This window comes from Copadichromis virginalis, linkage group LG6, assembly GCF_057382275.1.
Source record: "Copadichromis virginalis isolate Kocher_CV1m ecotype Utaka linkage group LG6, C_Virginalis_male_GT1.1, whole genome shotgun sequence".
NCBI lineage: Eukaryota > Metazoa > Chordata > Actinopteri > Cichliformes > Cichlidae > Copadichromis > Copadichromis virginalis.
The window spans coordinates 21,673,028-21,697,758 of record NC_140623.1 but is presented as its reverse complement, the minus strand read 5'-3'; the positions used below and the strand labels follow the sequence as shown (position 1 = coordinate 21,697,758).

At 40.0% G+C, this 24,731-nt stretch overlaps 2 protein-coding genes and 1 non-coding gene across 3 annotated transcripts; 2 read left to right on the top strand and 1 right to left on the bottom strand.

Moving 5' to 3' along the window:
* Positions 1-1,836: 1,836 nt before the first annotated feature.
* On the bottom strand, positions 1,837-8,086 carry sparcl1 (SPARC-like 1). Its single transcript, XM_085460772.1, has 10 exons — positions 8,033-8,086; positions 7,854-7,919; positions 6,735-7,772; positions 5,938-6,046; positions 5,110-5,231; positions 4,508-4,628; positions 4,269-4,405; positions 4,033-4,181; positions 2,665-2,813; positions 1,837-2,405 (listed from the first exon to the last, which is right to left on the bottom strand). The coding sequence occupies exons 1-10, from the start codon at positions 8,084-8,086 to the stop codon at positions 2,377-2,379; spliced, it is 1,974 nt and encodes a 657-aa protein (XP_085316898.1). The 3' UTR covers positions 1,837-2,376.
* Positions 8,087-12,554: 4,468 nt separating this feature from the next.
* Positions 12,555-15,539, top strand: scpp1 (secretory calcium-binding phosphoprotein 1). The gene is made up of 9 exons (XM_085460879.1): positions 12,555-12,682; positions 12,944-12,998; positions 13,388-13,435; positions 14,007-14,060; positions 14,176-14,202; positions 14,313-14,411; positions 14,610-14,642; positions 14,727-14,786; positions 14,886-15,539. Exons 2-9 carry the CDS (start codon positions 12,945-12,947, stop codon positions 15,318-15,320), a joined length of 810 nt encoding a protein of 269 aa, XP_085317005.1. The 5' UTR covers positions 12,555-12,682; position 12,944; the 3' UTR covers positions 15,321-15,539.
* Positions 15,540-23,357: 7,818 nt separating this feature from the next.
* Positions 23,358-23,431, top strand: trnai-aau (transfer RNA isoleucine (anticodon AAU)). Its single transcript has one exon. It is a non-coding gene; the product is annotated as a tRNA-Ile (tRNA).
* The last annotated feature ends 1,300 nt before the right edge of the window (positions 23,432-24,731 follow it).

Below are 24,731 nucleotides of genomic sequence, written 5' to 3'. Positions count from 1 at the left end.
ATTTGTGATGACTTTATAACAGTGACAAACTTTTTATTTGCCCACCCACACGCCACACTCTCAACCAATGTACACACTCACTCACAGTGACCCTCGGGAAATCAGTTAATCATTAATAAAATTCTGAAATTTAACAAGAAAATGAAAACAGAAAGCCTATAGCTTGTTTCACGAGCACATGTTCAGAGCCATCACATACATTACTGTTTGGTTGGATGGTTACTCTGTCATATACCAAAGCCGTCTGGGAATGTTTTTCCTTTTGCTGACTCTGCAGCTGACAGCAGACCAGGTAAACACCCTCTGTGGAAGTTTGGTCTGGAGCTAATTACACACTGTCATGCAGTTACAATTAAGAAACTATTTTTTTCTGTTTTCAGTTTTAAAGGACAAAAGGTTCTCTCTAATGCAAATGCAGTTGTTCATCTGATTTATATTATTTTAGGTACTGTTTTTTTTTTCCAAAAGAAAACAAGCTGTGCCAGGAATTTCATGCTGATGTGACGGATTTATAGTTTTCAAATGTTCAAGAGAGACCATCTGGAAGTAGCTTGAAGCTGTGTATTGTAAACAGAAGGCTGTGTGTATTTTTATCAGCCTCTTATATGAAAATAACAGCCATCAGATGGAGGCACACCCATGACCCTGCTGAATTTATTCAGTGTTTTGTTCAAGACAGACTTGACAGATTTGTTTTGTGCAATAGGAGTTCAATCATTTATTGGTCATTAGTTACAGTGATCTACAACAGTAAAGTGTCAACAGGTATTAAGGAGAACCACAATCAGTGTTTAGCAATGAATCTGTGAAAAATGCTTCATCTCATTCCACTTGCTTCTCCTCAGTATCTACCCCAGAGCATTCTTCCTCATCTTCAGCTGGCGTAGTCTTCATCACCGGAGACTGCGTCCTCCTGAGGCGAGCTGCGACTGACCGTCGAAACCTCAGCTTGCCGCTCGGCTTTGCAGCACCAACAACACCGCCCAAGGGTTGTGGGTTATTTTGCCCGACTGCTGACATCAGCTGCACTTGGCCAGGGGTCAACACGACACTCTGAGGCCCTCCGCCGACATTTCTCTGTGGCAGCACTGCAAACAGCCCACCTCCAGCTTGCTGCGTCCCTGGCCCTTGCAGATTCATGGTGGCTCCTCCTGCCTGGCCCATGAGAAAAGCTCCACCTTGTGGGAGAACTGCAACTGGAATTAGTTGTTGTGGTGGAGCCTGACCTACAGGGTTCCCAAGTGGCTGGATAAACAAAGTATTACCAACTTGGACTACTTGTGCCACAAAGGGCTGACCAGTCAGTGGAACCCCATTTTGAGCCCCAGCGTTTGCACCGTTGGCAGCTCCTGGTCCTCCATTGTTCTTCACTCCCCTATTGGCAAGTGCCTCAGCACTCCCTGAAGACACACCACTCTCCACCACGAGGGCCAGGCTCTGAAAGATAACCCACAGCATGCAGTACATGTTTTAGCTCAGTGCAAGCAGCAGATGATCAGCAGGTGAAGCGCCGCTTCTTTCTTTACTTATATAGAAGGCGTCAGACTCGGCGATCACCAGAAAAGGTCCAATCAGAATGCTTTATCTCATAAAAACGAGATGCCGTAATCATCATGACCAAGCAGCAGGTTATTTTTTGCTTTGTCGCCTTACAGCAGGCCATTATTTAGGATCAAGCGGCAAACCAAAATCATCTACCAGTGACTTGCATTCTTAAAAACCATTGTTGAAGAGCTATTCATCTCATGAAGTAACACAAACACACGCAAAAAAGAAAAGGAATGAAGAAAAGATATCAGAACATGAAATGATATTTACCAGAGTCTTTTTGTAGGAGACTTTATTTCAGCACAAACATCAATAAGCAACAGAGTTTACTGAAATATTCTGAAATTGTGAATTTCTTTGCTGTTTATTGCCTTTAGTTAGCAGTGTAAGGAAACATAATATATGAGGACAAACATGTACACATTTGCTACTAAGTTAGCCAATACAGGTGCTATTTTACATTTGCTAGTATCAAACAGGAATCTGCAATTGTCTGCTACTAATTGTGGTACTACCTGGCACTGTGTACGGCACAATGTTTTTTCTACCATCAAGCTGCAATAACTTTGCCCCAGTTTGGAATGCATTGTAGTAAAGATTTTGAACACAGCCAGCAAAAAAATAACTACTTCTTTCTTCTAATAGACGGTTCTAGCAGCTCAGTCTAAATTACAGATCAGTGATTTAAATGTCCATGCTTAGCCTTACACAAAGCTTTGTTTATAGCGGGAGGTAACATGGGTTTGTTTCATCTGTACTTGTCAGAGCGTGTACTGTATCATTTTGAATAGACAGAACTTCAACAGCCAGATGTTCAAGCTACAACACTCAGAAAAGCAGGTTGGCATCCATGTCCTCTGCAGAGAGACAAGTTACAAAGAGTTAGAGTTTGCATTTAAATGATCAACTAACAGTACCAGAAAACATCAAATTCTGAACATATTTTAGAGCAAGATGCTGGGTTTTCATCTTAAATCTTGGAAGATATATTCAGATTGGAGCATCACATTTCTGAAACCTCTACTATCTATGCAATTATATAGGCCTTGACCATGAACGTACTACATCATTTATGGGAAGGTTTCTCACAAATATAAGAAACGATGAACCTCTCACCATTCCTGATATCAAAACAGGTGATCCACTCCTTAAATGATACCAGTTTGTCTTTGTCAGCATCGCACTCCTGAAAGAAGCGAGAGGTGCAGTGCTCCATTGGCACCAGGGGGACCCTGAGAGGGGCCAGCTCTGAGTGGGACAAAAACCTGTAGAGGAAAAAGAAATGTTTTTGATCACTGTGAGTAAACAGAGTGCGCAGGATGACTACGTGTTTTCCTAACATACTAGTTATTGTTATTGTTGTTACAGGTCATTGAAGCCTTTAGACCAAAAATCGTTTGTTGGTCCTTGTTCTGGACTGAAAACTAAAGGACACCACTACATTTGAGATCTGTGCATGAAACCTTTAAAGAGCAGCTCACAACATATTTTTATAAGCTTGCGTTTAAAATGTGTTTTAATAGTTGGGTTTTTGTTTGTTGATTGTTCTTGTGAAGCACTTTGCTATTCTTATCAAGACAGGTGCTATATGAATACTTTTGATTTGCTTTTGCTTACTTGTTACAGTTATTTTTGCCTATTCAATTTTTCCTCAGAAGTCAATGTGCCATATAATTGCATTAGCAATAAATTTAATAACGCTCTATATTAACAGTTGCTGCAGCTCCTGAAGCATTTGAATTTTCGGAATGTGGAAATTTCAACATCGCTTGAAAAAACTAACCGCTAGTAACGTCCTTCTCACCAGTAGGCTAAGTGATTTTTAGCCAATTACAAGTTGAATCTGGTAGTTGGGGTTGTTAGCTAAGATACCGTCATTAAGAAGCAGTACAACTAATGTGTCTATGCAAGCTAATTTGTGATGTGCACCACTGGCCCGGCCATTAATTTTTTAATGCACCTTCTCAGATTAATTCACTGCGTGTCGTGCCCAGGGCTGGACTGGGACAAAAAAACAGCATTTTGACTAGAGACCGGCCCACCAGGTATTATAGGAAAAGCCATAAAGCCTTTGAATGAAAACAAACGCTGGCCAGTCCAGCTATGGTCGTGCCATCAGTTAACCCTTCCCAGGGTTGCCGACCCCTGGAGTAGGGGTTTACACATTCACCTGACATGTTCAAGGTCTCTGGTTAGAGACCATGAAGAGGCGCAAATACCCTTTGGTGTTGAAACAGGAAGGGTATCTGGTGGAAAAAGCTGCCAAATCAAGTGGTGCTATCTGTGGGGACCCCGTGTGAAAAGGGAGCAGCCAAAAGAAGCGTCTTCTTATAACTTTGTGATTAAGGATGTGTTTTTTACAGTCTGTCAGTCATCTGTGACATATATATCTTTCCATATTGTTCTATAACCAATAACTCCCCTAACTAGCTAGCTTTTTTTTAAAGAAGATACTATATGCAAAACCAGTGTATAAAAATGTACCTATCAGATGGGTGCTGGTCCAGCTGAGCAAACTGCCAGTGTACTGGGTAGATGTACATGTTATAGTTCTTCTCAAAGTCCTGTGCGAGAAGCTCAACAGAGTGATTGCCTGCATGAAGGCGCCTCTCACTCTCAAAGATTTTCTTCACCTGAAGAATACAGGAGACCACACTTTGGCTGGTTTCAGTCACTTAAACACAGTAGTTGTAAAGAGCTGTTGGAGTAGTAAGCCTTACTCTGAAACGCTGTTTAGGAGTGAGGAAGCCAGGAGTTATGGAGTCATGTTCGTAGAGCTGGAGCAGCACGTTTTTGAGCCAATCTCTCATTCGTAGAGGAAACTGCACCCGCTCATTGTCCACACATGGAGGTATCACTGAGACAGAGAGGACAGAAAAAAAGCATCAGATGTTTTAATTAGTTCTTTCTTCACCATACTAAATTATACAGTTTGTACAGTGTTTAAATACAGTCTCACATTTGCATGGCCCAGTGTAGTCTAGGTGAAGTCTGTGTCCTTTCTTAGTGCCCTCTAAGTTGCATTTAGTAGCAAAGAGTTCACATGATGTGTCATACGTTTTGTTGTCTGTCCCACAAACCTAAACAAAAACAAAAGTGTTTAAATAAATGAAGAGAGAAGATCAACTTTTAGCCACTGTCCTCGAAGAGTTTATGCAGGCAGGACTTGTGAGGAAAGGAAGACACAATACAAAGATAAAATTCCATATTTGTGGCTTACAGCTCACCTTCAGCCTACTATCAGACCCTTGACCTTCTCACAAAAAGCAATCTGGGTCAAATAATATGAAAAGAATACCTGCTGGCTCACCATAACAGGCAGGGTAGTTAGAGCTAATATTAAAACAAAAGTGTTCTCTGCTTTGTCTTTCAATTAAGTCAAAATGCCCACAATGACATCTGTACTTTTTCCTTTTTCTCCTCAATAAACAATATGAAAGCTTCACAAGGCTGCTGCAGACAAGTGTGTCACAACCACAGAGCATCACATAAAACGTATGAGCATAAATGAATAACAATATGTAAGTGTGACATTTCTTTTATAGGCATCAACATACTTACATAGTCAAACTCATTCACACTGGGAGGGCACTCTGACGGTTCTTGACACACACACCCTGGCTTATTGTCCGCATCAAGTTTGCATGTTTTTCCACGTTTGCAGCGGAAGTTTTCACATGGATCTTTAAGAAAACACAAACACCGGTTGGATCTCTGACCCATATTTCACCTGATTTCTAGAAACAGTGAGATAAATTACTTATTTTCCTAGCTTGTTTTAAAGTTTTTCTTGCAATAGAGCCCAGTACGCTACAATAAGCTCACATCATCCTCTACATTCCTTTAGTATAGAGTTGGTATAGCGATTAAATTCGACTTGATCTCTCTTATTCACTTTTAAGCCTGCAGAGCTGTGTTTTGGTAGTGACTGTGAAGCAGAGAGGCACTATTCATGCGGAAGTTTAAGCAAAATGATTCAGTCAGCAGATTCCCCATGTGAGACTATTCGGATGGTGTATTAGTCAGTATATAGTGAATGCTGCTGCTGACCAGACACTCAGCAGTTCTATACTGTAAGAATAACACGTTATATGAACGATAACGTTAAATTTAAAACAATGTTAAACTTCCTTGAAGTGGAGCCTTTCACCAGCCTGTATTATTTACATTTATTTCTAGTCTTGTGTTAAATTAGAGATATTGATAATTCCTTTTATCTTTATCTTATCATGATAAAGATAAAATATCATATCATCTTTTGCTTACATAACTGTCAACTTACAGAAAGTATCTGGCTTTATTATTAATGGACCTAGAAATACCAGTAATCATGTCACAGAAGGCTAAGGAGGAAGCCTTCAACAGAAACAATCAACAGAAAAAAATAACCAGTAGGGGTTTCTGGGAGTTGTATGTCTCCGCCAAGAGAGGGCCTGGACCTTGGGTACAGTTCGGCTGCGGCTCTTATCTGCACCGGATTCACACCAACTAAAGGACCCTGGGAAAGTACAAAAAGACGTGTAAAGGCAGACTCATGCATGTATAAAATCCTTCTCCTTTTCCTCCTTCTAGTACTAATAATATTAGTAATAACGTGAAGGTACTATAGAAAGAGAAAAAACAAAGGTCAAGTTGCCCCAATGAAAACTGCAATATCAGCTTTTTTGTAAACTTTGGGCTGATTAGTGCTGCTAAATGTTGCCAATGCTGTCAAAGGTTAGCCGTAAACTTGCAGAGAGCTTTAAAAGCCTTAAACTTGCAAGTGAAATCTTTTTTTTACTTGCACTGCACTGATGTCTAGCAGGCTAATTAGCTGGGTCAGTTTCACAAATGAAAAAAAGCCCACTGACAGGGAGATGTATCTCCTTTAACCACTTCAAGATATACACAGGTGATTTGTAGATGCAGTGTGCAGGGCAGATTATGTCCTCTGTTACCTCCTTACCAAGGAAATTACTCCAGCTTAAACTCAATGATTAATTTTAACTATCAGTTCTTAAAACATTTTCACTGTGGGCTGATTTTAAAATGCCACCAAGAGGGTTTGAGTCTAAACTTGTCTTCCTCTCTTTCTCTTTCCCTGCTTTCCTGTCTTTCTATCTTTATCCAATGATGCCTGAACGGCCAAAATAATAATAATGATAATCTACTGTAAAGAAAGAAAATATAGGTAATATAAGCATTACCCATTTTCCTGCCCTTCTCCTCTTTGTCTTTTGGTCTGTATTGTCAGTGCTGCTGCTCTCAGACTCAGGATCCTGTCGGCCCTCTTCTTGTCCGGGTTGTGTTTCCTCCCTGTCCGGAGAGTGCTTCCTTGACCTTTGGTTTTTCTTTTGCTTCCTCGTTTTTGCCTTAGTGTGACTTGCACCCACATTCTTACTCTTCTCTTCCTCCTTTCCAGATAGAGTGGCTCTCAATTCAAGCTCTGCATCGCCCTTTGGTTCTGGATGATCCACATTTGCTCCAGGTTCTTTCTTGGCGCTTACGTCTTGGTCTGAGGAATCTTTGTCCTGTGTCTGATCAGACACCTCCTCGCTGTGTGCTGCCTCTGTGTTTTGCATGCCAGGTTCATAGTCATCAGCGATATTGGCCATTTCTTTCCCACTGGTTTCTTTCTCTCTGATGTCTGTTTTTGAAGTAGGCTTGGTGTCATCAGAGTGGGTTTTGTCGTTAGCTGACGCAGTCTGTAGAGGTTGTAGGAGGCTACTATCAGCAGCATAGTCCAGATTGACTGGAATCACTGATTCTGTGCTGCCATCTTCCTCTAGCAGTGCTTCAGTAGGCTCTTCCTTCCTTTCTGAATGAGTCATCTTCTGCACCTTCTCCTCTATCACATCCTCCACACTGTCTTCTTTCACTTCTTCCTCATCCAGCAAATGTTTCTTTGTCTCTGAATTCTCATCCAACTTCTCCTGATCCTCAGCGACCTCAACCACCTCGCTAGACTCAACCTTGGCTTTGTCAGCTTCTACTTCTTCCTCCTCCAGCTCTCTTACTTCAGCTTCATCTTCCTCTTCAGCCTCTTTCGTCAGGAGGTCTACCAGTTCTTCTTCACTCAACAGAACTGCAGTGCTTTTCTCTCGCTTTTCAGCCCTCTCTCCATCTTCCTTGTTAGCGTTGTCTTCGGAACTCAGTTCCTCGTCTTCCTGCTCCTGGCTGCTGGCCTCAAATGTGACTAGAGTGGGTAAGATCTTTGGCTTATTGGCTTCCACTGTGATAGCATCCTGAAGCAGGAGAAAAGGAAAAATATTTATCGACTGTATAAAATGACACGATACATTTAGTATTAGAATTTAAAACTCTACCTTTTCTTTGGTTGTGTGCAAACTCTTATGCAACCCATGATGTTTTCCATGAGGTTTACTTTTCACCTGAAGATAATAAGAAACATCTGTAATATTTATTGTATGGTGAACACATTATCATATTGTCTTTGATCATTTTTACTCATTGATTTATGAAGAAGAATATCTTTACTACTCACAGACAGAGCAAATGTTGCTGCCAGTAAGCAAAGGAATACTAAGCAGGCCTTCATACCTGTAAGATCAAAGTGAATCATTTAAACCTTGGATAAATTGTCTAAAAATGGATAACATGTAAGTTTTTAGATTTTGAAACCACTACAGAATTGAATATTTCAGAAAAATATTACACTAAAGGCTAAAAAGCTGTTCATAAGCTATCAATACATTCTACTCTGGCTTTTTCACAACAAAGATGTGAACTTGGCACATCTTTCAAAGTGGAAACAACTGAATGCATCTGTATGCTGCCAGCACATTCATGACGAGCAGAGCTGTGGGCCCAGCCTCCACTATCGCCAAGGTTACAGGCCTCTGATATGCACCTCGCTCTCAAAAGTCACATTCGGAGCTAAAGTAAACACCAGAAGCTACCAGACTGGAAAAATTTGACTAAGTCCACAAACTTTTTGTGTGTCTGGAGCCCAACGACAAAGATATTAATGGGTCTGTCTGGTAAAATAGCTCTCAGCACAGTTCTGAGATGTGAAAGTAATGCTGGGGAGAAGGTGTACACACCAAAGCGATAAATTAGTCTTTATACTTTGAATAATTTAAAAGTTACCAAAGACACTATTATAACTACTCTATTACATGATTGCTCCATCTTTAATAAAAATTAATAGTCATTATAAAAAACATTTAGATATGATATTTCTCTAAATTATATGCACCAAATTAGTACTTCCAAATATGGAGCACATATTAAATAGTGCTACCACTTTCTGCAAAAGTATCAAAGCATCGCCATCAATAGCTCACCAGCATAAAGCTGTGGCCCTAAGTAATCAAGCCAGCAGTCGCACATACAGCAAGCAATAGTTTAAATGCAGTAACTAGTTAGTGAACAAGATGAATGTCAAACGCACATTACTGTTTTGCTATATATAAATGGAGTTGCAAAGCACTATTAATTCCAGCTATTTTATTGGTTCTTTTATTGCTGTAATTTCAATATGTGTGTCTGAAACGGGTCTGTCTTGTAAAGAAGACATTGAGCCTCAGTAGAACTAACTGTATAAATAAAGGTAAAATAAATGAGAAATGAAACTCTGTGTGTCACAGAAATTAGGATTTTACCTGAGGCTGGCAGTCGCAAGAAAAAGTATCCCGCAAAAACAGCAGCGTGCCTGTGCTGAACCTGTGAAGATGTCCTTTTGTATTCAAGACAGTGCACAGTCTGTCCACACAAACTAAGCATTCAACACACACACACACACACACATACAGTTTTTTTTTCCAGGGTTTAGGATGCCACTGCTAACTTTGGGAGGGCCTTTGGGAAACAGAGATAAAGAGAGAGGCGGACAAAGGGATCCCACTCCCACACTGAGCTTCTGTTGGGCGATATACTTCAAAAAAAAAAAATAGCATGTCTGTTTCCCAAAAAATGAAAATAACTTTAAAAAAGAACGCTCCAGGGTTCATAACAGATTTTGACAGGTTTCATTTTTGTTACTGAAGATAATTTGCATGCATGTATAGAGGAGTTCAGGAGAGTGGGCAACAGAGTCGACAGCCATCTGTTAAACACTACTCTGTTATGGTTTGGGCAGCATTTCAGCCAGTGGTGTTGGGGATCTTGTAAAAATTTATTTATTTACAAGCACAGAAAAGTGCTGTCAGATTTTTGATCTACCATCCAGTACAATCTGGTTCATTTGTCAGCAAATGATCCCAAAAGCACTACTGCAGTAAAAGCATATCTGTATAGAAAAACATGCTGTAGAACACTGGACATATGGATTGTTCTCCCCAGAACCCAGACCTCAACATTACTGAAGCAGTCTGAGCTCATCCTGACAGAGAACAGAACAAAAGGCAGCCAACATCAAATAAAGAGCTTTGAATGTTCTTCATGAAGCCTGGAGTACTATTCCCAAAGACTGCTTAAAGAAATGACAAGAAAGGTTGTCTAAGAGAGTTTAGGCTCTTTTGAGGAATAAATAGGGTCAAACCAAATATTGACTTTAAAGCTTTTTAGAATTGTACAGACTCTGTTTTTGCAATGATTTTATCATCTACTGAAAAGCAGCACCAGTACAGGGCTTGGCATGATGCTGATCCTGAGAGAAGGGCTTCATATTCATATGTGTCCTGTCAGTAATGTTTCTTTGTTTGTCAGCTGTATTCATCCTTGATGACATCAGCCAACAGAAAACTCATTATCAAACTCAAACTTCAGATTTCCATATCAGTTAGACAGAAAACCTCAAATCCCTGGTGAATAGACTCAATTAACCAGGGGTGGGGAACTCCAGGCCTTGAGGGCCGATGACCTGCAGGTTTTAGATGTGTCCTTGATCCAACACAGCTGATTTAAACGGCTAAATGACCTCCTCAGCATGTCTTAAAGTTCTCCAGAGGCCTGGTAATAAATTAATCATTTGATTCAGGTGTCTTGACCCAGGGTGATATCTAAAACCTGCAGGACACCGGCCCTTGAGGCCTAGAATCCCCCACCCCTGCAATAAACAAACACGCTTGTTCAGATGTGTAGTATTTCTTCGTTGACACATTTTTGTGTATTACACCGCTATAAAAATAATGAATTCAATTTTATTTATATAGATGTAAATCAAATCAAATGTTTACTTTCAGTTGAATATTTCAGCAATTATTGGAGCATTCATTGTGCTTTCTATTGAATGGATTTTGCACACTTTTGGGTATGCTGTGGAAACAATTGGATTATTTAACAAACAAGTATAAGTGTAACAAAAAATGTACCCCTGATAATGGATGGATAAGCCTCATAATGAACATAATTTCTGGTTACTGTTGTTTGTGAAAATTTGAAAAAGTACTATGGGCAGGTTGTTTATGGCAGAATGAACCCAGTCCAAACCAAAATGACCACATTGTTTTAGGACAGAAACAATACATACTTTTGGCCACTAGATGTCACAAAAACTAAAGTCTGTACTCTTAAAGCGGCTAAGAAACTGCAGTATAATGAGGGTAAATGATGAGAGTAGCAAGGACATGACAAAATCGCTCAAAAACTGCCGTTTTACCTTAATTGATTGATATTCAAAGAATCAACACACCAGCTTTAAACACAAGCCTCTTGATTGAAAAAATACACTGCTTTGTAACACTGTTCATCAAAGCTGGGAAGTACAAGCTTTGATTTATATTACACAATGTTGTAAATCAATCAGTCAATTCCACAAGGCATTGATGGAAATATGCTATCTTATTTTATACAATGCAGAGTAAAAAAAATACACGATGTGGCATCAATCATGGTGTTGTTTTTAGTAAAATCATATTTCACTATTCATCACTAACTTGTATTGTTTTCCCTTAATTAGCAACTAATTCAAACATATTTAGGCAAAAAAAAAATAGAAGAAAATGATTACACTGCACGCAGTCTCAAGGATCACACTGGTGATGCACCAGTCTGACAAATGCCTAGTTTCATTAAGAATATTAATACCACAGATGCATCCAACGCCTGTCTGACAAAGATAATTACATTATTAAACCTTAAGTAACGTTAAGGTGAACGTGCAGACACTGTTGACTGTCTGCGTATCACAACAAGCATCAATCATCTCCTCCTCCACTCCTACCCTGTGGTTTTGGTGGAGAGCGCTGGACTGGTGAACATTCAGTCTAATTACAGGTTTCTTTTGCTTAGCTGAAATCCAAAGTGAGGTTAAACAAGGAATTCTGTAAGCTTATTTTGGGCCTGGCCATATAAGTATATCCAGGAAGCGATTATATACCACAGGATGGAAATATATATAGAAGCCTTTACTTGTACATACTGTACATGCTTAATGTTCCAAAAACACAATTTCCAATAACATCGTTTAGCAGTGAAGGCAAAATATGGTTTGTTTTTGTTTTAATAGACTGAATTAATATTGTACTTTGTCACAGTGTGCGTGTATATGTGTGGGCGTGTGTGTGTATCTGAAGTTAATCCATTTATGTGAAGTTTTTATAAAAGGCAGTGTTTAATTTTCTCAATTTAAACCAACCTTATATTGAAAACTTTATAGCCCTCGCACTTGTACTACTTGTAACCTGTTCCATGTAATCCATCATCTGACAAAAACAAAATTCCAAATAGAAAGGGAAGGAGGGGAAAAGGAAAAGAATAAAAAGTTTCACCGGAAACAAGCATGAAACTGTCTAGCCCTCTTTTCCTCTCTGAGTGGGTGAGTTTATTTTTTCAACAGGCCACAAACCCTATAGTTTAGCGAGCTAAATTATATTTCACTAAAGACGTGAGAGGGGGTGTAGGAAATTTTGTGACTGGATAAAAGAGCACACAGTATCTATGTGTGTGTGTGTGTGTACAATCATCATCACGCCACTGTGTGTTTTCTGAACTCCCTCTCCGGAACAAATACACCTTCGCATGACGACAAAAAAGACACATCCGGAAGGAAGTGATGCAATCACCTTAAATGAGAATACTTATATACAGTAGTCCTGGGAGTTCCCTCCAGCATATCCACACATCGTGATTTTACTTCAACTGCAAGCTTCCATTCGAGGTTCAGGACAGACTCTGGATTCTCCTGTTTGCTGCCTTATAGACTAAACGAGGAGCACCAGCTGCATCTTTTTTTATTATCTCTGAAACTGAGGTAGAGTAAATGATTATGTAGTATTATTATTATTACTTTTGATCACAACTCTTACTTTAGTGATCACAACTTTGAAAGTTTTGAATTGTCAGTTTGGTTTGTAGTAACTTAACATCTAGAAGTTTAAACCCAAGAGCAAATGGATGTGACCCTATTTTGGGGGGAGTTTCTTTTGCTAATGCACCATAGTAGTTACTCTTACACTGAACTGAACTTAATGAGAATAATAATTACATACTTCTTTTTTTTTTTTTTTTACAGAATGAAGGTTCCCATCATTACATTTTGCCTGATTGGAGCAGTCTTTTCCAACCCGGTGAGTATGAAAGCAGAAAACAAAAATCAATTATTAAAAAGGTCTCAATTTTGAAAGATTTTTTCACCGTAATTTTTTTTTTTACATAACTTTCAGATAGACGAAATATTCTCCCATCTTCCATGCTGTGTATTTTTGTTTATTTGAAAGTATTACTGGGTTCAAGGACACAGTTACAACAAAAAAAATAATAATACTAGGTACAAATAAGCATAATATTACTTGCTATTAGTAAAATAACAGGTGACATGGAACTAAAGCATGTCATAACCATATGTATTTTTAGAAATAATAATAATAATAATAATAATAGTAATAATAATAATAATAATAATAATAATAATAAAGTGTCCATTAAATAACCATCTGTTCCATTTTCATTCTGACAGATTTTACACACTGTTGTTTCAGTATCAAGCGAGGTTGCATCAAACTCAGTAAGTAGCATTTTCAAAACACAAATCATTTTTTAATATTTTTTCCCAAATGCTAAATCACAGTTGTATTAGACCTTGTTTCTGGTACTAGGAAAGAGAGAGAAAAAAGAAAGCAAATAATTCCATAATAATTCAAAGTTTAACTTAATAATTTAAAATTTCAAGTTTTGTTTTTATTTATAGATGTTTAAATTAGCAAGTTTAAATTTGGCAATGATTTTCTTTTCATATATTTGAGCTTCTGTACGTTTGAGTATATTTCAGGAACTATACATAAACTACTAAACTATATAGTCTGCCTGCAGTAAAGCTGAATTCCTTGAAGACAGTCAGCAGGAAAAGCTAACAATGGGCGTGGGTACTGGAAGTCTCTCTAGACCTCAAGATGATTCCCATTTCAGAAACTATTGTTTACTATACTTTATGTCTGCTTCCATTCCGGCAGTAATAGCTTGCCCAAGCAAGGGTTGACAAGAATGAAATCTAAATGAATGATGATTGTTGATGCGGCAGTTAAAGCATATAATTAAAATACATTTTTCTCTGTGCTTACTTTGTTTTGTTTACCCAGACTGAAAGTGTGTCTGTTTCACAATCGTCTGAAAATGACACCTCAGAGCTTCAGGTAATGTGTACATTTATTTCAGTAATGAGTAAATGGTTATTTTTCCTGACTCTTTCCATCACATTTGATTGCTGAGTTTCATCCACATGACTCTTTGTTCCTGTCTGTGTTGCAGAGCACAGAGGAAAACACCTCAAATCAGGTGAGTTATTTTGGTTCTGAAATGTCTTCAGAAAACCTTCATCCTAACACACAGATCAAAATCATTTTTCTGTTTACTGAAAATGTCTCTGTTTTTTTTTTTTTATACAGAGCTCAGAGTCAGAATCATTAGAATCCACAGACAACACATTGGAGGACACATCAGAGGACACTTCAGAGGACACTTCAGAGGACACATCAGAGGACACGGTGGGTCCTATTAGCAATCCGTGTAATATTTTACTGTTATCCTTCAACAAGGTTGCTATTTCCATTTCATAATCTTTAAAGCATTTGCAAATTGTTAGGATTTCTGGGTGTAACCTTGGATATCAGATGATACAAATGAATAAACCTGGAATAAATCTGATATTTGCATCCTTAAATGGGTTTCATTTCCACAAACAGACTTCAGAAGAGAGTGACAGTCAGTCGGATGAGGTAAGATGAAGTAAAACAACTTCTTTTACTTAGTGTATTATGTGTAGTACAGAATTACACTGTTTCTTCACCTCTGTTCCACAGATGGACTCCATGCTTGACACCAAAGATGATAGTATGGGCAGTGAAGAGAATGTCAGAAAGGTGCGATAAATCTTTTACGTTATCAAATTATTTCATTTAACCTGCTTAAGTAGAGGTTACAGTTAGTTAACACAGTGCTCTCTTTATTCACCGCTTTAGAGCTGGGTGCGAGTGTTTACAAATACAGTGAAAGCCCTTAGCGCAGAGGACAGCAATGAGCTGCCCGACACAAACCTGCTGGTGAACCCCACAGACAGCAGTGACAGCACCAGTGACAGCATAGAAACCACAACTGCCACCAATGACAGCAATGAAAGCAAAGACAGCTCCAGCAGCGAGAGCAGTGAGAGCAACGAGAGCAACGAGACCAAAGACAGCAGCGACAGCAGTGACACCAGCATGAGTACAGAGGACAGCAATGCCAGCGACAGCACCGAGCTGAAACAACTGAAAGCCAGGGACTGTGTGAATGGCACTCAGAGCTGCGAAAGTGAGGAGCGTTTCTTCCAGAGTGTAGGAGATGATGCTCATTTCTCAGTGGATAATCTGATGGTGCCAGATGAGGATGACAGGGAGTTAATGCTGCGAAGATGATGACATGCTCTTGTGCAGCCTCTCATTTCCCTCTATGAACTCTAGCACTATGACTAGCCTGAACACTTCAGGATGATAGATTTTGTTTTATAGATTGCTTTATGTTTATAATGACATAATGCTACATGCAGCTGATTTTTGTGTGAAAATTATCGAGGTGATATTATCCCAAGTGTTTACTTTGTTTTTATAATAATAAATAAATAATATAATCATGGATTTGGGGCTTGTGGTGTGTTGGCATACCATTTTAATCAAGGATTTATCCATCATGAAATTTTATAACAGGCCAATACATAAAACTGTACTCTCTACTTTTTAAAATATTTAGAAAATTATAGTAAAATACATATAATAACTGCCTTGCAAATTCATATTTTGCATGCACATTATGTAGCTTTTAAAATTACTAGAGATGGCACGATACCACTTTTTAATGTCCGATACCGATTCCGATATCATAAATTTGGATATCTGCCGATACCAATATGAATCCGATATAGCATATTTTGTAATCAATAAAATTGTTTTTTATAAATATCTTGCTGCATTTTGTATAAGTTCATACTCAAGTTTTAAAAAATGAGACTGAAGCTATTCTGTTATACCTGTATGCAAAGAATACACTCCACCCAAAACATTTTATAGTTCAGCAACACAGATCAATCTAATAAATTTTAACCTACACCATCCTCCCTATTCTGGTATTTTAAAGTACTTACCTACCTAACTAATAGGGTTGCCAACTCCCAGCAAAAACATTAGGGAACCACCCCCCACCCCCCGCCCTTAATCGATGTAATCAACTTTAATTTAATGCAAGTGTAAAACAAATGCACAGAAATCAATTATTTTTCTACAATAATTAAATAGATTCAACATCTTTCTTCAACAGAATTGCAGACTGCACAGATGGTACCTTCCCAAAGGAAAAAATACTATAGCTTACTAGGGTGTATATTAGACTTATTAGTTACTATATACAATAATGGATTTCTATACATTTAATCAGATGGCCAGTTTTGTTGTAAGATTCAGATAATTATTTATTCAAAGTTTTTAAATGACATAACAAAGAAAAATATTTCTTTGTGCCCCCCTTTCCCTGTTAATGCCCTACCTGGCCCCGACAAAACTTTGCTAGATCCGCCCCTGCACAGTTACCAGCTGTCAGCTACTTAGAAAAGGATCCTGGTCATGCATAGGGCAGTGAAAACCATATGGGCGATATTCTTTTCTGAAGTGACATTATCTAAGCTGCCCAACAAACACACTAAGGGGGAAGTTGGAATGTTACATTTCAGACACTTCGATAAGTCTTCACATATCTCGCGCCAAAACTTCTGAACTGGTGGACAGAACCAAAGAGCGTGGATATAATTGTCCGGTGAATTGGTTTGGCAGTGTGAGCAGTTGTTGGTAGACGTAAAGCCCATCTTGAACATCCGATGACCTGTATAGTGCACTCTATGTAATATTTTGTATTGAATTAATTGAAGACTGGGATTTCTAATTAGATGAAAGGTTTTTAAGCAAATCTGAGACCAGAAGTTTAGGTCTAAGTTAACTGATAAATCCGCTTCCCATTTTGCAATAGGAAGTGATATTGATTCATCTGTTTTAGAAAGCATTCTGTATATTTTGGATAGTAATTTGGGGGTTTTAAGAGTAAGAAATTGAACCACACTTGGTGGTGTTTGTAGTTCAACTTGACCCGGTTTAAATTTCTTTTTTACTATGGATTTAATTTGTTGATATTCTAAAAATCTTTTCTTGTTGATCCCATATTGTGTAACTAGTCTGTCAAATGAAATAAATTCTGTTCCTTCTAGTATATGTTCTAAATATTTGATTCCTTTACCACTCCAATCTGAAAAGTTTATCATATTATTGTTTTGTAATATGTCAGGGTTGTTCCAGATAGGTGTACGTTTGCATGGGATTAATGAAGACGCTGTCAATTTTAGAAACTCCCACCATGCTGTCAGAGAAGAGCTGATGTTGATGCTTTTAAAGCATTCATGTCGTTGGATATTTGAGCTGATAAATGGTAGGTCTGAGATCTCTAGATTATTGCAGAGTGCTTGTTCTACATCTAGCCAAGGTTCATCTAAGAGGGTGTGTTTTAGCCATCCTGAGATAAACTGAAGCCTGTTGGCTAAGAAGTAGTGCTGAAAGTTAGGCAGTTCTAGTCCTCCTTTATCCTTGGTCTTTTGTGGGGGTTTATTTTTCCAAAGGAATTTGGACATACATGAATCTAGAGATCTGAACCAATCTTGTGGCGGTTTAGTTGGGATCATTGAGAATAAATAATTTATTTTTGGTAAGACCATCATTTTTATAGCGGCAACCCTTCCCATGAGTGATATGGGTAGACATTTCCATCTAGCCAGATCATCTTCTACCTTCTTTAAAAGTGGGATATGGTTTAATTTAGTTAGATCTGCAAGCTTGGGAGAAACATTAATACCTAAATATTTTATATTTCCCGATTGCAGTGGTGTAGAAGAGGAATTATGGAGGGAGCAATTAATCGGTAGAACTGTAGATTTTGACCAGTTAATTGAGTAATCTGATATTCTTGCAAAAGAGTTTATCAATTCAATCACCCCAGAGATATTGGTTTGTGAATTTTGGAGAAAGAGTAACACATCATCCGCATAAAGGCTGATTTTATGTTCCACGTTCTTGCATTTTATGCCCTTAATTACTGAATTCTGTCTAATTGCTGCTGCTAGTGGTTCAATAAAAATTGCAAACAGTGAAGGGGAGAGTGGGCATCCCTGCCTGGTGCCCCTCAAGAGACAGAAGCTGGAGGATGTCTAGTCATTTGTTCTAACACAAGCTGTTGGGGAATTATATAATATTTTTAACCAGTTTATGAAAGAGGATCCAAAACCAAATTTGTGTAAAGTTGCAAATAGAAATTTCCAGTTAACTCTGTCGAATGCTTTTTCTGCATCTAAAGAGAATATTGTAGTTTCTAGGTTTTTACTGTATGAGTAGTCTATCAAATTAAGTAAACTACGTGTATTTGTTGATGAGTGCCTACCTTTTATGAAACCAGTTTGGTCAGGATGAATTAAGAGGGGGGTTATTTTCTCCAGTCTCTTTGAGAGAGCTTTGCAGATTATTTTAAGGTCTACATTTATAAGGGATATTGGACAATAGCTTGAGGGATATACAGGGTCTTTGCCTGGTTTTAGCAGGAGATTAATGTTTGCAGAATTCATATTTGATGGAAGTCTGCCCTTTTCTTTAATTTCCAACAACGTTCTGTAGAAAACTGGTGCTAGAATCGACCAGAATTCTTTGTAGAATTCTGCAGGAAAGCCGTCTGGACCTGGAGCCTTATTATTGGGCATACTTATCAGAGCTTCCTGGAGTTCACCTGGTGTCAGTGGTGAATCCAGTGCCATTGCTCGAGTGTCCAATAATTTTGGAAGAGTTATGTTGTCCAAAAACTGATCAATTTCTTTTTTAGATGGGTTTATTTGTGGTGAATACAACGTTTTATAGAAATCCCTGAAAATGTTGTTTATTTGTATCGGTTCATATAATGTGTTCCCAGATGAATCTTGAACAGCACATATAGTTGTTTTTTATTTATTTATTTTTAGCTGGTTTGCTAGAAATTGACCGGATTTATTACCATGTTCATAATTTTGTAGGCGTAGTCTTTGTACTAAGAATTTTGTTTTTTTTATCAATTATCTCATTTAATTCTAGTTTTGTTTTGCGTATTTTGTTCAATGTTTCCTGATCTTGGTGGGACGCGTAGGCTTCTTCTAGTGATTTGATGTTTTTTTCTAATTCCTGAATATTTTTGTTTTCTTTTTTCTTTTTATGTGATGAGAAAGAAATTATTTTACCTCTCATCACAGCTTTCCCTGCTTCCCATAGAACAGAAGCTGATGTTTCGGGAGTGTCATTATAGTCCAAATATGAAGTCCACTCTTTTTTAAAATATTTAATAAAGTCTTCATCTTTAAGTAGTGATATATTAAATCTCCAGTTTTTTCTTGGCGTAGTATTATTCTTGTGCATTAGTGTTAAAGATACAGGACCATGATCGCTGACAGCTATAGGGTGAATCTCAGTGTTTGAAATATCGTTCAGCAGTGAGCTGCTGACCAAAAAATAATCCAGACGAGAGTAGGAGTGATGGACATGTGAGAAAAAAGTATATTCCTTAATGGTGGGGTGAAGGGAGCGCCATGCATCGCAAAGACCAAAGTCGCTCATATACTGTTTGATTATATTTGTGGACTGCCAATTACGCTGAGTTCCCGCTGTATTGAGCCTATCCATGTCTTCATTTAGTCCAAGGTTGAGGTCACCTCCAAGAACAAGTGTGCCATCTAAGTGTTCAGAGAGTGCACTGAAAAAACCGTGAAAGAATGAGGGATCATCAACATTTGGACCATATACACTTGCAATACATAGCTTTTTATCAAGTATAGATAGTTTAATGATTAAGAATCTGCCCTCTGGATCTATAACTGTATCGAGTACTGTGAAATTAATATTTTTATGTATTAAAATTGCTACTCCCCTTTGTCTAGAATTATAACAAGCTGAGAACACATTAGGAAACTCAGGTGTTTTAAGTTCATTCGAACCTCTAAGAGGTCTGTGGGTCTCTTGTAAAAGGACAACATCTGCCTGTAGTTTTTTGAGTTGGTTAAATATTTTTAACCTCTTTACTCTGGAGCCAGCTCCATTTATATTCCATGTAATGAACCTCAGTGTACCCATAGATGTTTGTGTATAACTAGGGATGTATGCTGTGTGCGTCGCTTAGCCAGGTGGAGAGAATACGTCACTTGTTCATAAATAAAGAGAAGGAGAGAGAGAAAAAATGTGTGGCGAGATGCTCCCTGAGTCTGACTTTGTGTATGCATAGTTACTAATATGAGTAGGCTTGGCTTAAGTGTGTGTATCCTAAACGACTGTGTGCGCTGTCTGACTGATGTAAATGTGCTGCCGTTGAGCGCATGGTGCGTATGTGTCGAAATAAAGGATGTTTGTGGATGAGTGTCGAAGCAGGTGATCGAGGCAGTGAAAGGAATAAAGAAAGAAACCAAGGACAGGGGTGAGCAGCATAAAACCAAGAGGGGGGGAAAGAGAGGGAAAAAAAACGAGAAGAAAAAAAACAAAACAAAACGTAAACATTCCAATTAAATCACTGACGGAGAGTGACGGTGTTAATTCTGCTATGAAATCACACTTTAAGATGCGATTTGATGCTGGTAAGTTAAACAGATGTTAATGCAAGTTAGTGTGAGTGGATAGGGAAATGGTGTGGCTGATTCTTATCTGGTGTGAGGTTAATACAGCCACGGAGTGATGTTGGGGTCGCGGTGGAGCTGTCCGTCCACGTACAGCCGGTCCACAGCGATGACAGCGCGGGAACCCTTCTGGATGAAGCCGCATCGGATTGGGAAGAGGACCCTGCGTCGTTCCAAGATCTCTTTGGGGAACTGGTCGTTCACGCTGAAGTCCGTTCCTTTTAATTCCCTGCCGCGGCTTTTCACATGTTTCAACAGTCCTCATGAACTGGAAAAATAAAAATAATCTTAATTCTAATCAATATAGAAATTATCTATTAGATTACATTAGCCTTGATACAGCCTCTGCCACCACATCAGATCAATTGCTCTGGGCTCCTTTGATCAGCTCCATCACCTAGTGGGGGTGGGGGGTCATAGTTTGGTCCCGCCTTCACTGTTGTGATTGGTGTGGGGGTAGGGACAGGCTTAGGGCGTCGGGGGGTTCCCCGGAGGCATTTTCCTTGGGGGGCTCAACCCGGGGTAGCGGTCATGTCCGGTTAGGGGCTCTGTTGGCTCTCAGGTGACTGTTTCCTCGCGGCTGCGTGCAGCGGGACTAGGGGAGGGTCTGTGCTGACGGACGTGGGTTACTGACCTGGTAGCCTGGCTGCCCCTGGGTGGGTCCGGGATGGGCGTGAGGTTCTGGGGGCGCTCCGTCTCTGGGCTGGGGCCCGGGCCGGGCCTCGGGGGCTTGGGTCCTGGTTGGTGTGTTGCCGGGGTTGTGGGCGGGTGGGTGCATGGGGGCCCAGCCCTGGAGCAGGGTGCCGCCGGTGCATCGAGCCACCTGGGGAGCTCTTCAACTGGTGGGGAAGATTGTCACATCTTGCAGGAGCTTTCCTCTCCTCAGGGGCTCTCTCTAGAGGAGGGGGAGATACAGGAGAGGTGGAGGAAGATCTCAGCCTGGGTGTTTATTGTCTTATGTAGTCTGGAAGAAGAGTGGATGGTGGGGTGGGTGCAGTTTTCTCTGTGGTGGGGTTGGGTGGACTGTCCTGGGCTCTGTGGGGCCGGGAGGCGCTGCTGCACTGGGCCCCGGTCTGGATGGGCCCCCTTTCCCTGGTGGGTCGCGGAGTATGGGGGTGCCTACTGGGGTCAGCGGGGGAGCTGGCCCCAGGGAGGGGTCACTTGCCCCTCCCTTCCTTCCCTCCCCATCTCCAGCTGCCTCCCTCTTCCCGCTCCACCACAACCACCCACACATGCAGGACCTTGGAGTAGGGGTATGTCACCAGGGTGCAGAGGAGCCCCCCCCCCGCCCCCCCCCCCCCCCCCCGTCCGGCTGCCTCTACCTCAATTTTATCCCACAACTTAGACATTCACATTACTCACACTCTCATTACACATACATATAGGATCTTGGGGGTGGGCACGATACACGGAATCCAAAGTACCATCAGGGTGTACACCCCACCCCTGGCGTCGTTGCCCACCTCTCAATGTTAAATACACGTAGACATTGAGGGCCAGCAGGAGGGACCATGCGCTTACCTGCTGCTCTCTGGCAGGTAGCTCCATGCCCTCCTGGGTTTTAAATGCACCTTAGAACACACATATATCAACACTACAATGAGCGGGTGGAGGGAGGTTTGGAGTCTTCTCCCACCCCCATTCTCTGCGACCTGCTGGAGCGGGGGGGGGGGGGCTAGGAGGAGGAGTGCGGTCTGGAGTGTGGGGCCTCCCTGCTGCTGCGGAGTCGGGGCGGTCTGCCTCCCCCCACCGCAGGGAAAAGGGTAACACCACCTGGGTCTGGGGGCAGTTCCCCCCCTCCAGGGGCAAGGGTACCTAGACCCGGGGCTTAGAGTACGCTTGGGGAGTGTGATCGTGTGTACAGCGTCTCTTTATGTCTGTCTCCACGTTGGTTGAGTGTGGAGTAAGTGTATATGAGAGCGTGAGGGTGGGAATGGATGTTTGTATATGTATGTTACTTCTCTGGGATAGTTTTCGCAGAGATGAAATGCTGCTGTTAGGAAGCATGTAGCAGCTCCAAATGCTCCAACTGACGCTGACAGGGCATACTGCTCCGATGCGCCGAGCTGGGTTACGCCAAGTAGCGCGTTTTGTGATACTTCGGATGGGATTACATTTTTGATTTCTCTCTGATATCCGATCCAGTAATTTAAGTCAGTATCGGACAGATACCGATAGGTAATATCAGATCGGTCCATCTCTAAAAATTACAATTAGCTACTGAAAAATAGTGGCAGGACAGCTGAATAAACAAAGAATAAAAATTTTAAGCTGAGTGCACCTCTACAATAATACATTTTTAAGCAAAATGCTGTCCTGCATATTAGAGGGGGGGAATTGATCCAAATATTGATAGTATGAAAACAACTTTTTGTGTTTACTATCACGTCTCTTTAATTAATGGTCTATAACACATTTAAACCACAGGATTGTTACAGCCATTTAGAGGTCATTAAAATATGTTCCAAATTTGGCTAATGGATGCTGGTTAGGCTAATCTCACAGCCTAAATCACGAGGTACTGTTCTCCCCTACATAAACTCCCTTTATAGGTTAAAAGTAGGCTATTGTTATTGGTATCGGATCACTAGCAAAGACAGCATTGTCGCAGAGTATTGCTGTTTATTACTGATACTTCTTAAATGAAATACTAGCACATAATACCTGCCTTGTAGTCGAATGTGAAACTACGACGTGTGATATGTATGACTCTCTATATAAATGGTACTTTCTCATTCGCAGACGTGGCCGGTTAGCTCAGTTGGTTAGAGCGTGGTGCTAATAACGCCAAGGTCGCGGGTTCGATCCCCGTACGGGCCAGTCGACCCTTTTTGTTTAATTTATTTTTACATTTCTGTTGTACTGGTTGATGACGATATTACCCTAAAAATACTGAATATCGTGTGGAGAAGTAGTTCGTCAATAGACAAATCTCGAAAACTGTCGCGGCTTATATGAAAAGTCCCCACTAGATGGTACCAAATCTTCATGTTGTATTGTGTACTAATGCAAATTAAGTTTTTATAATCTTTCTTGAGGAAAAGGGCGAAACCGTATACAACAATCTGGAAAAACGCCAGGAAAAACAAATACAATATAAAAGTTGATATACTGCACAGAATCAGTCACAAAGCATAGTGGAGACTAAAGGAAATTTCCAGTTGATTCACATTGTCCACCAGCAAAATATGTCTGCCAATGTCCAGGAGACAATTCACCCATATTTATGGTCTAAATATGTTCTCTCCACCGAGAAGGTCACCAATAATCTGTTTAATGACCATGTCAACATAACTGTCTGATTCAATATCATAGTACACCTGGTTTTCCATAATTTACTGAGATTTATGACAAACTGTGAGGCAAAAAGCGCTTTTGGGTTTTCTGGCAGACAGTTTAATTACAAATTTTATAAGATGGTAGTGAGACCTGCTATTATGTGTGGTTTGGGGGGGAAAAGACAAGAGGTGGAGCTGAAGATGCTGAGATCATCGGACCAGGATGGGTGGGATTAGAAATGATCATCAGAGGGACAGCTCAGGTCGAACAGTCCAGAGAATCAAGGATCAGATGGTTTGGACATGTGCAGAGGAGGGAGATGTATTGTACAAAGCATGTTGAATATGGAGCTTCAAGGCAGGAGAACACGAAGGAAGGCCACAGAAGAGGTTCTTGAATGTAGTGAAGGAGGATATGCAAATGATTGGTGTGACTAGAGATACTGCGAGTGTGTGGGTGTAAAGAGGCTGTGCTCTGGTAATAGTTTAAACAGATTTCTCAATCACATAATTAGAATGAGAATCAAAATACTGAGACGTAGGTATTAGCAGTAGGTGGCTGAGCAAGCTTTAACTGTTATTTGCTAAAGGAGTACTGTAATAGCAGCAAAGAAAAAGTACAAAAAGTTCTCCCAAGTACCAATGTGTTATTTGACTGTCTGCTACTATTTCAACACATCAAAGCAGTACAGTTTTTTTCCAGCAAGCTATTTTTCCTTATATAAAAACCTGTAAGTTCGAAAGGTTTCTTTTATACTTTTTGAAACAAATGTTGATTTCTGTGGCAGCTGTGCCAGCTCTGAAAGCGAGTTAATGCATTCCCAGTACAATACATCGACAGC

Bases quoted from the DNA above. Each gene is read 5' to 3' on its own strand.
- sparcl1 (XM_085460772.1), bottom strand. From the start codon at position 8,086: ATGAAGGCCTGCTTAGTATTCCTTTGCTTACTGGCAGCAACATTTGCT. The intron at 7,920-8,032 runs GTGAGTAGTAAA...TATTATCTTCAG, and splicing joins CAGCAACATTTGCTCTGTCT to GTGAAAAGTAAACCTCATGG. The intron at 4,182-4,268 runs GTAAGGCTTACT...TGTATTCTTCAG, and splicing joins CTCCTAAACAGCGTTTCAGA to GTGAAGAAAATCTTTGAGAG.
- scpp1 (XM_085460879.1), top strand. From the start codon at position 12,945: ATGAAGGTTCCCATCATTACATTTTGCCTGATTGGAGCAGTCTTTTCC. The intron at 13,436-14,006 runs GTAAGTAGCATT...TTGTTTACCCAG, and splicing joins GCGAGGTTGCATCAAACTCA to ACTGAAAGTGTGTCTGTTTC. The intron at 14,787-14,885 runs GTGCGATAAATC...TCACCGCTTTAG, and splicing joins GTGAAGAGAATGTCAGAAAG to AGCTGGGTGCGAGTGTTTAC.